This window comes from Astatotilapia calliptera, chromosome 20 (genome assembly GCF_900246225.1).
Source record: "Astatotilapia calliptera chromosome 20, fAstCal1.2, whole genome shotgun sequence".
Lineage (NCBI taxonomy): Eukaryota > Metazoa > Chordata > Actinopteri > Cichliformes > Cichlidae > Astatotilapia > Astatotilapia calliptera.
The window spans coordinates 9,815,081-9,832,363 of record NC_039321.1 but is presented as its reverse complement, the minus strand read 5'-3'; the positions used below and the strand labels follow the sequence as shown (position 1 = coordinate 9,832,363).

Sequence of the window (17,283 nt, the reverse complement as noted above, 5' to 3'; positions counted from 1 at the left end):
ACAGTGGTCACAGTATACTCATGGAAGGAGGGAGTGGACATCCAGTATTTACATCCCCTATGATTTTTTTTTAAATCCCAATATTGCTAATAAATTAGCCAACTGTCTAGCTCAAGTAGTGCTGTGAAAAGCTCTTTAACCATTACGCCATAACGGGTGCAACGTCTATCGAAGCGGGCATCTTATTCGAATTTTTTCTCGCCGGTGTTACGTCGGTAAACGTCGGACGCGTACATGTTTGCTAGGCCCGAGCTGAGCTGTTGTGAACGCCCACTTCAGCTACTGCTGCTTTTTTTTTTTTTTTTTTTTTTTTTGCGGAGGGACAGCTCCATTCATAGGGCTGGGCAGGCGAGGCAAGGCAAAACGCAGGAGCGGCAACACCATCGGCGACTAGTGTGAAACCCAGATGATGGTCTCACACTAAGTGTATCAGGCCAGTTCAAAGCGTGCTGCCGTTATCAGACCTTTCTTCATTGGACCCGCAGCGAACCTAAACCAAAAACAGTAATGGAATTTAAGTGCATTTCCTGAAAATTGGTGGTCCTATACTCGCCCTGCCGCGGAAATAGACGGACTTCCTAGACGCCTGGCTCATCGCTGCCGCAGCCCTACCACTCCACTCGGCTCATTTAACCCACACAGCCACCGGACTACTGGCTCTGGCATCTGGATACATCGAAAAGGATCTGCCATTGTTTTAGAAACGCGAACGTGCCTGTGTGTGCTTCTGTTGCCTGTATAATGCCGACACATTTGCGGTTCCGGAGAAGGTCATTCCTTGGGCTTTTATTCCTTTTTACGCTGTCCACCTCGGCACTGTATTTCATCTACTCCGCCCCCGGAATCGGTAAGTCAAGTCAAATTGATGAATTTATTCCAAAAATTGTAGGTGATGAAGATGTAGTGAGGTTGTTTGTATGGGCTGTTAGGTCATGTGTGACAGCTTGGCTGAGAAAAGACGTTGCCATGCGCCTGTACTCATCTTCCAATCTATGATGATGATGATGGCCATCTGGGTTGCTGGAGCTCAGACTATAATATCCATGTACCTGGACACTATAATAATAGTATTACTGATGAGCGTGTCTATTATATTCATCCCGATGTTAGCAGGCCTAACGGCTATGATTATATTGCTCATCGTATCGTCAGGGACCACAGAAAAAAATGTGATATTTTGGCCCTCATCTCAGATACCCTGATGTCACTGATAGACTTATCAACGCCGAGTCATATTAATTTTACAGTTCTTTCTCTCTTTTTTTGATATACTTTATGAATCTTGGATACATGAGCCTTAATGACATCTGCGGTGTCAACCTGAGCATAGGGATCACTTACAAGCGAGTCATTCCTAGATCATATGCCGCCTGTTAGTCACATGCAATTGTGTAATATCACATGTCCTGAATACCTCCTATAATTAATTCATTAACGTTTCCCATCATCTCCACCCTTCTCTTCTTCTTTTACTCTCTGTGTGCCTTACTGAGTGTGTGTGTGGACATCCCCGTCACCTCAGCATCTGGCACATCCTTATTTTAGGGCCTTGTAGCTTCAGCCGTGGCCCATTCATCCTATCAGCCTGGATAACTAGGCATGCTATTTTGGACTAACACCAGCTACCTAATTTTAGTTAATTCTTTCGCGCTTACCTTGATGTACACTTAATTAAATTTGGACTTTTACCTCCGCTTACAGTAAGTTTCCACTAATTAGCTTTAAGAACATTGACAAACCTTAATATCACCCAATAAAATATGGACCTTGCCAACAATTGTTCCTTTAGCTGGACTGACAGATATGGTAAGAAGCATTTATTGTCACTGTTTACAGGGTGCAGTGAAATTGCAGGTGCTCTGACAGTGACATTACAAAACACATGCATGCATCCATCCATACATAGGCTATGCCCAATCATACACACGATCATTTTCAGCCTGTCACAAAACCATATAGCATAAGGGGATAAAAAAAAAAAAACAGAAAAGGCAGGCTAAAATACAACGTTTTTTTGTAAATGAGGAGCAAAATCGTGGCTTTGAATATTATTCTATATTTAGACAAGGAGAAGAGGAAAGTAAACAGACATTTTTGAGGAAGTCAAGACTGCAGTTAAAAGTGCTTAAAAGTTAGAAATACTTTGATGCTTGGCTATTTACTGACTGGATGTCCTGTTTGGACTAACTGTGCTGGTAGTTAAAGCCAGGCTCTCTTAAAGCATAGTGAAGTAGTAACTGCTTGGTTTAGTTCTATTCTTAGATGTCACAAATCATCAATCTGAGCCAAAATAAACCAAGAGATTGTTTGTCTGAAGAACAGCTTCTTTCCTTTCTTTTCTCCATGTTTGAATAAAATCGCAAGACAATTAGTTTTTCTACCCTCCCACCACCACCACCACCACCACCACAAAAAAGAGGATGGCATAGAATGTAGTGGACTTTTGTCTTTGCTTATTATAAGTTTCCACTAATTAGCTTTAAGAACATTGACAAACCTTAATATCACCCAATAAAATATGGACCTTGCCAACAATTGTTCCTTTAGCTGGATTTTAAAACGCTGACTGATATGATAAGAAGCATTTATTGTCACTGTTTACAGGGTGCAGTGAAATTGACGACATCGATATTCGCCTAATAAAATATGGACTTTGCCTCCAATTTGTTCCACTAATTGGATTTATGGACGGTGAGAGAGATGTCACTGCTCACAGGGTTGCAGCAACATTACAAAACACATTGTTGCGTATGTATGGATACATGCAGTCATGCGCATGATCACTTTCACAAAACTATACAGCCAAAGAAAAGAAAAAACAGTCAAGACAGGATGACATGAGGCGTTTGCATGTTTAATGTGTAAATAAGGAGCAACAGCATGGCTATGCATACATAGATAATTTCCATATGATACAGAATTATTTGTTTTTTTTTCTTCTCGTTTGACTAAAATAGAAAGACAAGCTAAGCTGTAGTGCCTCTTCACCTCACTGTACAATACCTTGTGCAATACTTTTTGTAAATAGTCAATGGTGCAATAGACCTCAATACTTGAAATGTGCAATTCACTTGTATTTTTATATTTATTCCTATTTATTCTATTTATCCCCTTCGTATATTTTATTTATATTTGTCTCTGTATTTATATGTGTGTGTGTGTGTGTGTATATATATATATATATATATATATATATATATAATATTCTGTAACTGTAACTTCTGTCGGTGCTGTGCTTTTTGGAAATCGAATTTCCCAGAGGAACCCACCCGAGGGATTAATAAAGTTCTATCTTATCTTATCTTATCTTATCTTAATTCCACTACCAACACTACCGCCAACATTACAACCAGCACAAAAAAAAGATGACATAGAATTCATGTGATCCAACTGTAGCCTTTCTAAAACATCAAAGAAAAAGCTTTTACTTCTTCCTCATCTAAATGGATATTGATCTATTCACGCTTTTTAGAAGCTTTGGACAACTTAATCAATAATCAAATCAATTCTCATATGGAGAAAACATTGCTGACAGGAATAGCCTGTGTTTGGCCTGAGTAACAGAGACCAATGATTTCTCTAAATGTGAAAATCCTTCATTTAGTTGACTATTTTCCAGCTCGAGCATTGATGGTGTCTGGTAACTGACAGAGAGCTGCACATGCCTGTATTCATCTTCCTAGGTGTCAGCTATTGTGTGGCTGTAATGGTCACATGGATTAATGGGGTTTGGTTTAGAAACAGAACAAGAACCAGAAGCGCCAGTCTATTAATTATAGATGGTAACCAGGAAAACAAGGCAGCTTTGCTGCTGTTACTAAAAGCCTCACTTTAGTCTTTTACACTTGGGGAGCCTGGGTGAGCTCTGGCAGCAGACCTTAACTGAAGGTTTGTCGATAGTGCTTAAAAAGGGAGTGGTTTTGTTCTTTATTTTTAATCATATGTTGTGATCTTTTACCTTTTACTCACTGGCAGTGTTATTGATTCAGAGACATACGGAGAAGTTTCACATTCTGTGGTCAGTGATGCATCAGTGAGCTTACACATAAGTATAAATTGAACATCTGAAACAATGACACAATGATACAGTTCGAATGAAGTTTCCCCAACAGAATGCATCATTTTGAATGGCTTTAATCTCTTGGACCTACGTGCCTACCTAAAATAAGTTGATAATAATATGATACAGACAAGTTTGAATGATAAATCAGCAATCAGACATACAAAATGCTGTTACCTGGTGTGTATACTCTGAGTATTAAAAACTGTCGGGTTGACATTTTAATGTTAGTGTTGATCTGATAAACTGTGACCACACTCTCCACATTGTAGTCTGAACTTCCCTTAGCTTTGACCACATTTTAAAGATTTGAACAGTGAAAATGCAGTTCTCAGAATGTTTTTCTGTGAGACGGCTGCTACATTCTACACAAATAATCCAAGAAAATACTTAGGAGTACCTTTACTTTTGCAGTTGTTTTCTCCCAGCATGCAATGTGCGTTTAATAAGTTAAACAACAAAATCCTGTACCATTAAGCAACACGTATGACCATCTTTCCACCCCTTGATAAATGTATGAAATACATCATTTTGGGCTGCCACACATTTTAATGTGAACTGAAAAGTAAATCAGAATAGTTCAGAGTATAGACAGGAAATTTCACAATTAAAAAGGGCAAGAGGGTTAGGAGGGGAAATGGAGAGGGGAGGATGAAAGAGCTGAACTGAGCTCCTTTCCTTCTGCTGGTTTGCACATTGGGGAACCCATCCAGAGCACCTGAACAGGGCTTCCTATGATACTCAGGTGGCTTTAGTGCACCATGCCCCAATTTCACAGCTTACTCTCTCTCTCTTTGTGCACTTTCTCCCTCCCTCAGTTTCTCTGTCTGCATGTACTCATATGCACTGATACCACATCCTCTATGTTGTCCCTGACCACGGATGCTGACTGACGCAAACTGGGGATGCAGGGCACAGCTGGGCCCGATAGAAGCAGTTTATTTAATTAAAACATGTGAGGATCCCACTGGAGCGAGCGCTAGGGAAGACACAGCCTCTATTTATAGGTTTGAACACCGACGCGCACACACACCTCCATATCCAGGGAGAGCAAGGAAGACAAGAAACCAGGTGCCTCTCTTTGACACTGGAGACCCTGTTTACCCTTCCATCAATATGGAAAAGTGCAGGCGAAACTCCTTATGTAATGACATTTCCATTTTACCTTGTACCTGATTCAAATCTAGGTGTGCCCTTATGATAGTACACACCTTGACAGTGTGTGTCATTCATGTTTTTTTTATAATGTAATAATAAGGTATACTTTATTGATCCCCGTAGGGAAATTACTCCTCTGCATTTAACCCATTCATCCAGTGAAGCAGTGGGCAGCCACCAATACAGCGCCCGGGGAGCAGTGTGTAGGGACGGTACCTTGCTCAGGGGTACCTCAGGGTAGCCGTTCAGTGGAGTTGAACCCCCGATCATAGGGCAACCACTCTACCTACTGAGCTATTCCTGCCCCTGCAATTTTTAAATTGACTACTACAAAGCAAACACGCACTCAAGCTATGTGGTTACCACACATCCTCTCGGCTGCACAAGAAATATTTGTCTTGCCCTAACTAAGTATTTAGAATTTCTAAATGTAGACTGTCAAATCTAATTTGAATTTGCTAAAATAATCTATAAAAAATATGTTTTTTTTTTTCTTTTGTTTTTTGTTGTTTTTTAGCAATATCTGCAGGATTAATCTTTTCTTTCACAGAAACATGCTTCGCAAATCATAAAAGGTTTCTTTTTAAAAACTCGTAGAAACTCATAAAAGAAGTCATGAATTAGGTGTGAATCTTGAATCATATCTTTTGCAATGTAATGACATCAGTCAAGCAATTTCTTATCTTGTGCTAATGAAAACCATAACTTTCATTTGCAAAACACATTTTAGCATATTTGAATTTCAGCATATTGGTAGTTTATGGCTACACATTTAAATGATGTAACATGTGGCGTTTTGTGTGTTTAAAAACGTATATATTTATTGCTATAGAATTATTCCCAGTGAATGTCAGTGGAAATGTAATAAAAAAAAATCTATTTCTTGTAGCTTATTTTCTTACAATAGATCACCACTTGCAGAATGCATTTGCAGTTGATAATCTAACTTCAATCGCAATGTCATCCTTGATCGCTTTGCAGTAGTACTATAAATGGCCTGCAAATGGCCTGCATTTGTATAGCGCTTTTCTAGTCCCTAAGGACCCCAAAGCGCTTTACACTACATTCAGTCATTCACCCATTCACACACACATTCACACACTGGCGACTATAGTATGATAAATAAATGCTGATGGCATTCTCCCCACCCTGTCTCAAGAAATTACTTGCAGAAGGACCACCTTCTGAATTTTTGCTTGGCATTGTGCCCTTTCATCACTTTACGGGCAGAGCCATCAGGGTAGTTCTATGTTGTCATGCTGCTTGCAGTGTGTTTCTGAGAAAGCTGTTTTCCCAGAGCAGTTTCCATTTCCTCTGGCCACGCCCACTATGTGTTGCAAGTGCAAACTTGTATGATTCACTTATATGCATCTATTTGTTTGTGCAGCCACTTATAGCCTGGAAAAGTTTCCAACTTAAGTTTCTACCTTACTTCGGGATCATTTGAATCCTAATTTGAGTAAAAAATTACTTCTGAGGTGGGAAGGTTTACGGGAGGAAGATTCTTATAATGATAAGACAGATAATATTTTTAAATTTGCAGTTTGGAATTTCTAGGGAAACCCACATTAGGTCTGCATAGTACATGTTTGTAACAACAACAACATGTTCAAATGCAGCCCTGTTACTCTAGTCTGAATGGGGTAAATCATTAATTTTGTCAAGGTGCATTACACTTTAGTTCATTATGCTTAATGGATTTGTTAAATCGGTACTTTGACTAAGAACAAACAGGCAATTGATGAGCATTTTAAGTACCACTAGAAGAATTAAAATCCAAATAAGTACTAGTTGTAGTAAAACTGCCTCTGTTAAGTCTTGTATTGTTGGTGTTTATACTCAGAGTTTAAAAGCATGGCTGATGGTAACCACAGAACTAAAAATTGGCTGTACTCCAGTAGAGATCCACTTGTAATAATAACAGTGTCTGTGCACTGCAGTGTTAAGTGAGTGTGTATGTGCGTGTGTATTTAAGTGCAAGTGAGTAGAGTTGTCTGTGGAAAATGCGGCCTGTTGTGTGTCATAATACTTGGAGCCCATTTGTGCTTGATGGGTTGGTTACTTCTGTGCTGATGCTGGTGTCTCAATGTTAATGCCTGTGCTTCTCTGGCACTCTTAAAGCAATTTATCCTGGTCCTAGAGGCCCAATGTAGTACTATTCTTACTCCCTCTAACACCCTCCTGCTACATGAAGTTGCTGGAATTAGCCAGCAACCTCAGGCTAATTTCCAGAAGCTAGAGAGAGCCAGGGTGAAATATTAACTGTGTGCCAAGCTGCCTCAGGTGGGTTTCATTGTGAATAGACAAGCGTGCTGAATAGGGATTAATTATGTAGCTTTAACTTTTGTGACTCTCTTTAGACAGTTGCAAATGGATGTCTCTGATTTAATAGTAAGTAGAAAACTGTATGAAATCTAAACACACACAAAGTTGAATGCCTGAGAGTCCAGACACTAAAATTCCTCTACTTTGGTGTTTGACATTTTCACTGCAGTTGCCATGGTTCCCTCAGGACTTGTTCCCATCCAGGACTGACTAGTTTTTAATGTCACAGGAACCAAAGAGACATGCCATCCTGCTTCCCATGATGGTCTGTATGATGACAAATCCTCATTGATACAGCCATTATAGTAATTTGGGATTTTTGATAGAGACATCTCTTTTGGATTGAGATTGTATAGATAGGACCTCTCAGTAAACTTCAATAGAACTAGTATAAATAAAACAAAGTAACCCTGATGGGTCAGAAGAGCGCTTGCCTCAATATTTCAATAAACACATATAAATTTTGTTTATTTTCATATGTGTAAATGCATGTGCAGAGATAAAGGACATGTGACTTAAAACTCTGCCACTGCAGGAAGCAGTAAACAAGATTAAATTGATTAAACTGTAAGCGCAGTGTATCCTGATACATGTTTATTGTGTGATATTCTTTACATGGCATGTTTGAGTGAAGTTTTCAAAATATAATAAATATAAATATATTGACAATCAGTGTCCAGCCTACTACTGGTCATTCCTGATCTTTCTAATTTCCTTTATCGATAAATACAACTTTTACATACGGGTTGCTGACAGTAGTGTGAAAATACCAGTCATCAGTTCCAGATATGTCACCAGATATTCTACTAAGATATTCATGTACACCTCTCTAGGACTTACAGAGAGTAGGCAAAGTAGAGTAACTAGTGAAGTAGAGTAATGGTTTGGTAGAAATTGATGATTATTAACTGGCACAACCTACCTGAGTATTGTTGTTGTTGTTGTTGTTGTTGTTGTTGTTGCTCTTTTATGAACACAGAGCTAGCATCATCTAATGACTGCTATCAGCACGAGAACAGTTATGTATGCTTAAAACGCATTTTTATTTACTGGCTTTTAATACAGCATGAGAGTTATTTGTTAATTCATATTTGGTGTTTGCTATCAGTACTCTAAGTTAATTTATTAGGTATGTTGTATTCTTGTACAGCACTTTGGTCAACGCTCCTGTTGTAATTAAATGCGCTATAAATAATAATGTACAATGTAATGTAATGTACTCATTTAATTTTAGACAGGTTGCCTAAATGTGAGAATGAGTTCCCTGTAATCAAATAACCAACTGGAAGGGATAGCTCAATAGGTAGAGTGGTGGCCCCGTGACCGGAAGGTCCGGAGTTCGAATCCACTGAATGGCTACCCTGAGGTATCCTTGAGGTAGGTACCGTCCCTACACACTGCTCCCCGGGCGCCCATTTATGCAGAGAGGAATTTTCCCACAGGGATCAATAAAGTATACATTTATTTTATTTGTTTATCACTAGATCTCGATCCAAAAGAGCGTGTTTGGGATGTGGGGGAACAAAAGATTAGTAACTTGAAGGCGCTGCCCACAGATCTGCAACATCTGTGTAGTGCTATCATGTCAATGTGGATCAGAATCTCAGAGGAATGGTTAAAAGCACTTTGATTTTGATAGAGGCCACAAAGAATAAAGGTGAGGGTCTATTTGGTAGTAGTAGAGAGAATCTAATACTGAAGTGAAAAGTGCTGAACAGTTCACTTAATCTCAGCAGTGTTGGTTTAATAAATTATGATAAAGAATCTAAACTCTTAAACTCTGATTTACTCAAATTTAAAATGTCCTTCTCATTTTATTTTATTGGTTTGTTCTTGGTTTTTTTTTACTTGTAGCTTCTTTGAGATACAAGTAGGGCATAGCATGCACAGTCATATGCTCAATCATTTTTCTGTAAAATGACTCCTTAGCTGCCTGGATATTTGATCAACAGATAGCTAGTGGAGGTCAGTGTTGGTATACCACTGCTTACACCTTGATTATAGTCTGTTATGGACACGGACAGCTAGAGACAGTACAGCAGAGTAGTCATTCCTCTTAAACCTTGATTATACTCTGTTGCGGACAGTTGGAGACAGACACAGAAAGTAGTCGTTCCTGATATTCTTCTTTAATGTCTGGGACTGCATCTGGGACACATGCACAGTTGATGTATTGTAATGTAAAATCCCTGGGGTGGAGTTCAAGCATTCTCAAAAAATTAGCAGGCGCATGTCCGTACGGACCTTCGCACTCAGTGTATGATGACGAAGTTTCAGTTGCTCAGACCCTAACGGACTCGCAGAAACAAGAAAGTATAATTAAGGCCTTAGCTGGAGGGCAGTGAGTTATTTTAGAGGCTTACTGAGGGTCTTGTGTTGGGGCACTAATCATTTATGTAACCTAATCATCTGGGGGAGAATCCCAGTCTTTGTTGACCTGGTCTGAGCCTCCCTTTGTTTTTGAGACGGTTACCGTGGTTACTTTTGGTCAAATGTTTGAGGGCAGTCAAACATGCTGGTGAGGCATAATCCAAATGCACACAGTGTGGTGATGAGTGACGCACTGCTGATTCTAGGGGATCATTATTGCAGGGACAGCATTGGTTTTAAACTTTGCTCACAAAAGCCATTTACTGAAAGCAAATATTCGCTGTCTAAGCTTTACATGAAAACATAGTGGAAATTCCAGTTTTGTTTCACGGAGACATTAAACTGTAAAGTTTTGCTCATCTACCATTATTTGCTTTAAGCATATTCCATTTGGACTAGTTTCTATACCTTGACACAAAAATAAAGGTGAGGTAAAAGTAATGATAGAGTCACAGCAAGCTGTCCAGTTCTATCCTTAAAAAGTAGTTCTGCTTCATGCTGTGGGTGCTCTTGGCCACAACAGATTACTGGATTCAGTGGCTGCGTGTAATTATTGGAAAAATCTGCTTACTTTTGCTAAATGAATCACCTGACTGACACATGACACTGACAAATGCTTGTGTCATATAAGTGTACATGAAAATGTCTGCCAGTATGAAGTGAACCAGAACTATATTTATTAGGGGGATTTAACCGTCAAGATTCCAATTCATTCACTTCATGCGCAATCTGAAAATTTATGATAAAATAATGAAATTGTATATTGTCAAAGGACAGCTTCACATCATGTCATACAAAACCACATTTCTGGCCATTACTCAATACCTTAAAGCAGGGACTGAAAAGTAGGGAAAGGTGTAAAGGCAAGGCAAGTTTATTTGTATAGCATAATTCAACAACAAGGTGGTTCAAAGTGCTTTACAGAGACATTAGAAACAAAAACAAATAAAAAGCATGATTTAAAATTATAGCTGCAGTGTTCAGTAATATTGTTTGCTACTTGGATTTTGGAGTGATTTGCATTTTAACAATAAAAAGTTGTAATGATTTTAGAGATAAACCATTTCATCTTTTTCCTGTTCGGGTATCTGTTTATATCAAATAACAGTCCAGTAACAGTATTAAATTATTAAGCTGTTTTCCTCGTTGTGAGATCTTGGAGTCATCTTTCACATGTAAGGCAACACAAGGCTCAGCTTAAACACTGCTTTTCTATCTTTAGAAGATAAACATAATTCATACATAAATATAAATGTAATGAATTGGTATTTCTTGGTTAAATAACCCATTTTATCAAAGGTGATAAAATTCTCTTTTAATTTTTAATATTATTATTATATTTATTATTATTATTATCATTACCGGTATTATTATTAAAATGAAAAAATGCCTCAGCATTAATCATCTGTTTAATCTGCTGTCAGTGCAAAGTGAGTCAGTACAGCTGCACCTGTTTGTCTGTTTATCCAGCACCACTTCCTTCTTCCCCATTCATTTGGCTCAGACACGGGAACAGTAGGGGAAATACAAAAAATTTAGTTTTTTTTTATCTTTGCAGGGTTCCATCTGAACAATGAAATGTTCTCATGAAGTTAAGTAGAAATGCATGGCTGAGTAAAGAGAATTGTTTTTTTTTCCATGTGCATCATTTGCATTAAAACAGAAGCACTATTATTCTCATGAAATATTAAATGTATCAAATGCAGCTCCAAAGCCTTAGCAGTTTTTTTAATGTTAGCTAATTAATGCATACATACACATGCATGCAGTATAAAATAGCACATACATTATTTATTCCATATTATTATCTTGGAATATCATCTCATATGTTTTCCAAAATCATTACACAGTTTATGTTGCAGTTAAGCAAATAGAGTTTTTAATTTAGCATTGATGTGATTAACCATAATATCGAAGAGTGTCTCAAATGTGGGCATTGAAACCTCGGTGCTGTGCACAGTTTATGTATTTTGAAGGATTTCAAATGGTAGCTCTAGCGTGCCTTGTAGATAGTTGAATGTGTATATCACGAGGAAAGGTTGCGTTATTCTGCATCTTGTTCCACTATATGTCACTACTACTATTGTGCAGCGTGCAGCATTTGCTTGCCGCTCTGGCCCATTGCTCAGTCAACAGGAGTAACCTCCAGCTGTGAAGAGACTTCAGCTTTGTGGAGGGGGAGATTGGTAGGAAAATATCAAGCAGCAGGAAATGTGCAGTACAGTGTATGTTTGGGGGTTGGGGTCCATGTGTACCTGTCTGTGCATGTCCTTTGTTTGCCCATTATTCAGAGCCACTGCAATAACACAGGAATGCATTGGACAACCGCCAAATATAAAAGCAGGAGGAAAGGGGTGAGATGAAGCTGTGGGTGTACTTGAGGAATGAAGCAATGCCCTGTCTTAGCAACACTGCAACTGTCTTGCATATTGTGACTTGACAAGAGTTGAAGAGCAGTTTTTTCGTCATACAGATCGGAAGGGCAGTTGGTTCTACCAAGGTTAGATGTGCAAAATAAGTAAACTCTACAATTTCAGATTTTGTGAAATGAAGAGGCAAGAAAGGAAGTTGCAGGTCGGGTTAGCTGGTGAAATACAAGAGAAAAACAGAAACATCTGGCAAAAGACCAAAAGCTACGTGAGAAGGACCCAGTCATGTTGAGCTGGTTTAATGATCTGCATAGTTGTATTTGGCAGGAACTGCTTTGTTGTTCACAAAACAGGCACTTGAGATATTATTGGCATACTACAGTAGAAAAAAAGTGTAGGAGAAAGGAGGAGAAGGGCGCTCTCCAACTGGCAGCAGACTTGCTTCAGAGGGCTAACAGCAACTGGAAATAAAACATGCTCTAAAATGATAAAACTTAGATTTTTATTGCTCTGAGTCCTGGCACTTAAACTTCAGTCTGAATGCTGAATATTCCATTTTGTTATGCTGGGAATTACATAAAGAAATTCTGTAAACTGGCCTGGCCTACAGTATATATTTGTTATTTTTAATGAAGTCGTGCTTTTAATAGTTGTGCATCCTTATTATTATTATTTTTATTTAGGCATCGAGCAGTTCTGAAACACTATAAAACTGTAAACTGTGACTCTTAAACGTCATAGAAATCCACCTATAGTTGGGCACAGGCTTCCCTGTAGCTAGCAATGAAGTCACCAATTTACTTTAGAGCTAAAAATAAAACTGCCTATCAGGAGAACCAGAACATTTCCTGGTGGCTCTAGGGTTTTCTGCACGAACAGTCAGCTTGTCCAGCAATAATAAAACAGCTTTCAGAATCCCGGCATCAGGCAGACTTTCTCACTTTTGTTGCAGTTGTGCGCCTGTTAGATAAACAAGGAGCTGAATTTGTTGTAAAGCTTTATAAACCAGAGGAGGGCTGCAGATTCGAGGTGATTATTCTCAAGATGTTTATCACTACAAGCAGTGCAGTTCATGTGGGTACACTTAACACTTTAATACTTAAAAAAAGTATGTTTATTAAACCGTGCAACAAGAAATGGTTTGTTTATTTGTTGTTTTTTAATGGAGGCTGTTAAGTACTGTCATCAACGGCAGCAGATGACTCTCTGGTATAACATTAGTTAAAATACACATGAGCTCTTTATTTCCTTTTTGTAACTGATCTGAAGAGGAACCATAGGTTTTCCTTCACTTCTCACTTCTCAGTACTTTCATTGTTCCTCATGTCATGTTGCCACCCTGTGATCACACACCCAGTCATTTCTTTCATTCTGATCTGAACTCTTTTCGGACAAAATCTTGGACCATTTATAAACAAACATTTCCCATAGTCATGATTGAGTGAACAAACTGAGAAACAACCTTCCGTTTCATCCTGCCTGCTCTTATCACTTACAAAAAATGTCCCATTAGGGTGAGAACGGGAGCGCGCTACTAAGGGAGAATCTCTCTCCATCTTGAGCTAACATCCATATATATCAACAATCTGTCCATCTCACTCTTTTCCTCTCTCATAGTCCTTCCTTTAGATCTGTTTTCCAGTATTTGCCAGCAGCAGGGTGAAAACAAGGGGTCCTGGCACCACTGTGTCGTTTATGTAATTCTCACTGCCACTTCTGGTCCCCCATGCTTCTCTGCCATGTAGTGGCTCAGCAGACATAACGAGTCGGGGGGGGGGGGGGGGGGGGGGGTCAGATATGCAGACAAAAAGGCTGATATGAGCATGTTCACACACACACACACACACACACACACACACACACACACACACACACACACACACACATCCATACATTTGGGAGAGCAGAACAGATGGAGGGACAGAATGGCTAGTGCAAAACCAATAATGAACTCAAACTGCACCTCATGTTGTCCCTGCTGGCATGTGTTAGTGTATACTGTGTCTGAGCATGATTACATTATGTGGCTTTTTTTTTTTTTTTTAAATAGATAGACATGATTTTTCCATTACAGTTACACTTTATGTACAGTCAATTCCTGCATCTATAAAATATTCTATTCTACATTTCATACATATAATATAGCATGCCTGTTTCCTGCAGTCTTTCAAGAAGTGTGTTTCTTCTTCCAGCCACAAAGTTTCAGGCATTTATGTCCCCTCCATCTTTGCAAATTGCTGGTTAGTTTCTTTAGCACAAACAGAGCTGACACTAAACAGATATGAGATGTTTTGCAAACTTTGGGATACAACAGGCATTTCCAAAGAGTGGTTCTAAAGCCCCAGTAATGTTCACATATCATGTCTTAATCCAAAAATGCTACATCCAAAATGTCCAAGTTAAAAAAAACACTGTTTGCATGACCCACCTTATATCCATTTTCAGAATTATAGTGATCGTATAAATATAGTTGGTGACTAAAGAGGGAAGTTCAAAGCAACCTTAGAACCTAGCGGTCAAGAATGAGGCAGTTTCTGTAAGAAGGTTTGAGTTTCAAGCAATAGTCCTCTCACATCAAACATTCACATTTAAAGCTCTTTAAATTCGAGTTCCTTTTTAAAACTGGTGTTTTCCCCATTTTTACTCTGCTTCCTGTGGTCACAGTCATTGAGCACATGAATCATTGATCAGTATTCACCTCCAATTTTAGATCAATAAAAAAACAAAATATAATGGTAAAGATTTTGCTAGAGGGTATAAATCCACTCTTACGTCTAGTCTCTGTAGGTATTCCCATTTGTTTTTATCTGAAAAAACTGAATGTAGGATTTATGTTTCTCGTATGCTCATATCTGCTCATAATGCTGGGCTTACACTGTGCGATTTTTTTCAGTCGCGCGATTCAGCTCCTGCTCAAACTGTACGATTGACTCGCAGGGGTTAGAAGTTCATAGGTCACGATGCAGGATGCACTGCTTTCACTTCTGATGCAAGTCACACACAGTATGAAACTGATATTTTCACTGACAGTAACAGTGGCATAACAAAAGAGTAGTTTACTTTTCCAGACGTCCCTCCATAGCAGGCATTTACCACCAGCAGAGACATTGTGGATGGGGAGGCAACATTTCAGAGATACTGCGAATAACAATGATTGATTGAATTCAGTTGTCTCAAGAGGAGGTTAGAAGCTTTTAGAAGGCAAGGGGGTGGTTCCCACGTCCCTAGAAAGTGGGCACACAGCCATGAACATAAGTACTGACGTCATTTAATTTACGGTAAAAGAGTACTGATCTTGTGAAAAAGAAGAAGGAAAAAAAAGGCGTGGGGTGCACTAAGAATGTAGACTTTAAGGCATTTTTCTTTTTTTGGGAGCAGGTCTGCATTCCTGTGCACGTGACGAGCATTCTGGTCAGTGCACGCATGATGGTTTTCCTGTAATTTTATTTTTATACACAGCGCTATTTGGAGTTAGTCTAGATGCAATGTGAAACAGACTGTGTGTGTGTGTGTGTGTGTGTGTGTGTGTGTGTGTGTGTGTGTGTGTGTGTGTGTGTGTGTGTGTGCGCGCGCGCGCGCGCATGCTCACCAGTGTGTCATGCGCGTGTGTGTGTGTGCAGGGGAGCTGTAAGTTTAGTGGAAGCTTCCTGATCTAGTTATGACGAAGTGTAATGTAGCCGTAACTAGCACAGCTGGCATTCCCTTTGTTCTTGCTGGTATGTTTCAGATTCTCTGAGCAAAATCACATTTTCATTTGCACAGTTGGTCAGATAAAAAACGAAAAAGATTGACCATTATTACTCTCTCTAACTTGCTTCTAATCCCTTTTTCCTGCCCTGGTGTCATGCATTAAGGAGATTGTCCAGACCCTGACAGCCGGATAGACTCTTGAGTGCAATAACAAGTCATAAATGAGTGAATGCGAGAGCCTGGTTTGCTAACTGTGAATATGACAAACCCAAGAAACAGACAGACACTGAACAAACAGAAAAATCTATCATATCCTTCCTGCCTCTATTACTACTAATAAAAACATTTAGCCAAAGTAACCAAAGTAAAGCACAGCAAAGACCCTTGGAGAATAATTGCACACTGCTGCTTGCGTAACCTGAAGTTAACCATGATAACAACAACATAAATGTCATTGTAAGCACAACTGTTATAGAGACAGTACTTAATCAGTAAGTCAAACATTTATAAGTACCAGAGCTGTGCAGGCATGTTTTGGAGCACTTCACTGAGGCGTGGCTCAGCTGGTAAAAAAACAAAGTTTGCCGTTGCTTTACAACCTTTGTGCAACTCTGAAATGCCCCATCAACAACTCATTAGTTACAAAAGCACATTCAGTGTGTGTGTTTGTGTGTACATGTTTAGGCATCTTTGTAATGACAGAAATTTGGTATGCCACTATAGTTGTGGGGACGAGCAGTGACTTATGGGGACAAAATGCCAGTCCACACGGGTTTGAAGACATTTTTGAGACTCAAAATGTGGTTTTAGTCAGTTTGTCTGTATTATTAATGATAAAACAATAAAAGCAATACTGTGTGCAGGAAGCACCTGTATTGGAGTTTGTTTCGTGAGACAATTATGTCCACCGTTTGGTGTTTGAATTTCTGTTTTGGGTTTTTTTTTTGTTTCATGGTTTTTGTTTTGGGTTTTTTTTTTCGGGGGGGGGGGGGGGTCACACCTATCAATGGGTAAAGGGAGGGGGAGGATGTAGAATGTTCTCTGTGGTAACACGGCATTGTTCATTTCACATGTGCGTGCATTTGCATGGGTTCACTGACTGAGGCATGGCTGTGGGTGGTGAGTGTCAATCCACTGTAGTTTATGTATTTCTCACCATCATTTGCAAACAGTCCAACAAGGTGATAACAAGTGTGTCCCTTCAGATAATATCCAGTTTGTGTTTAAAAAGGTCAAGTTACACATCACCATGTGCAAATCCCAAACCTTTATCAGTTGATCAATGCACTCAAGTTACAATAGTTGTTCCAG

The 17,283-nt window shown here is 39.1% G+C and overlaps 1 protein-coding gene across 1 annotated transcript in view; it reads left to right on the top strand.

Moving 5' to 3' along the window:
* The first annotated feature begins 323 nt into the window (after positions 1 to 323).
* Positions 324 to 17,283, top strand: part of b4galt5 (UDP-Gal:betaGlcNAc beta 1,4- galactosyltransferase, polypeptide 5) — a 28,905-nt gene continuing 11,945 nt past the window's right edge. The window contains exon 1 of the mRNA XM_026153846.1: positions 324 to 847. Coding sequence (XP_026009631.1) covers positions 742 to 847 — 106 coding nt within the window. The 5' untranslated portion in view covers positions 324 to 741. The remainder of the gene's footprint in view (positions 848 to 17,283) is intronic.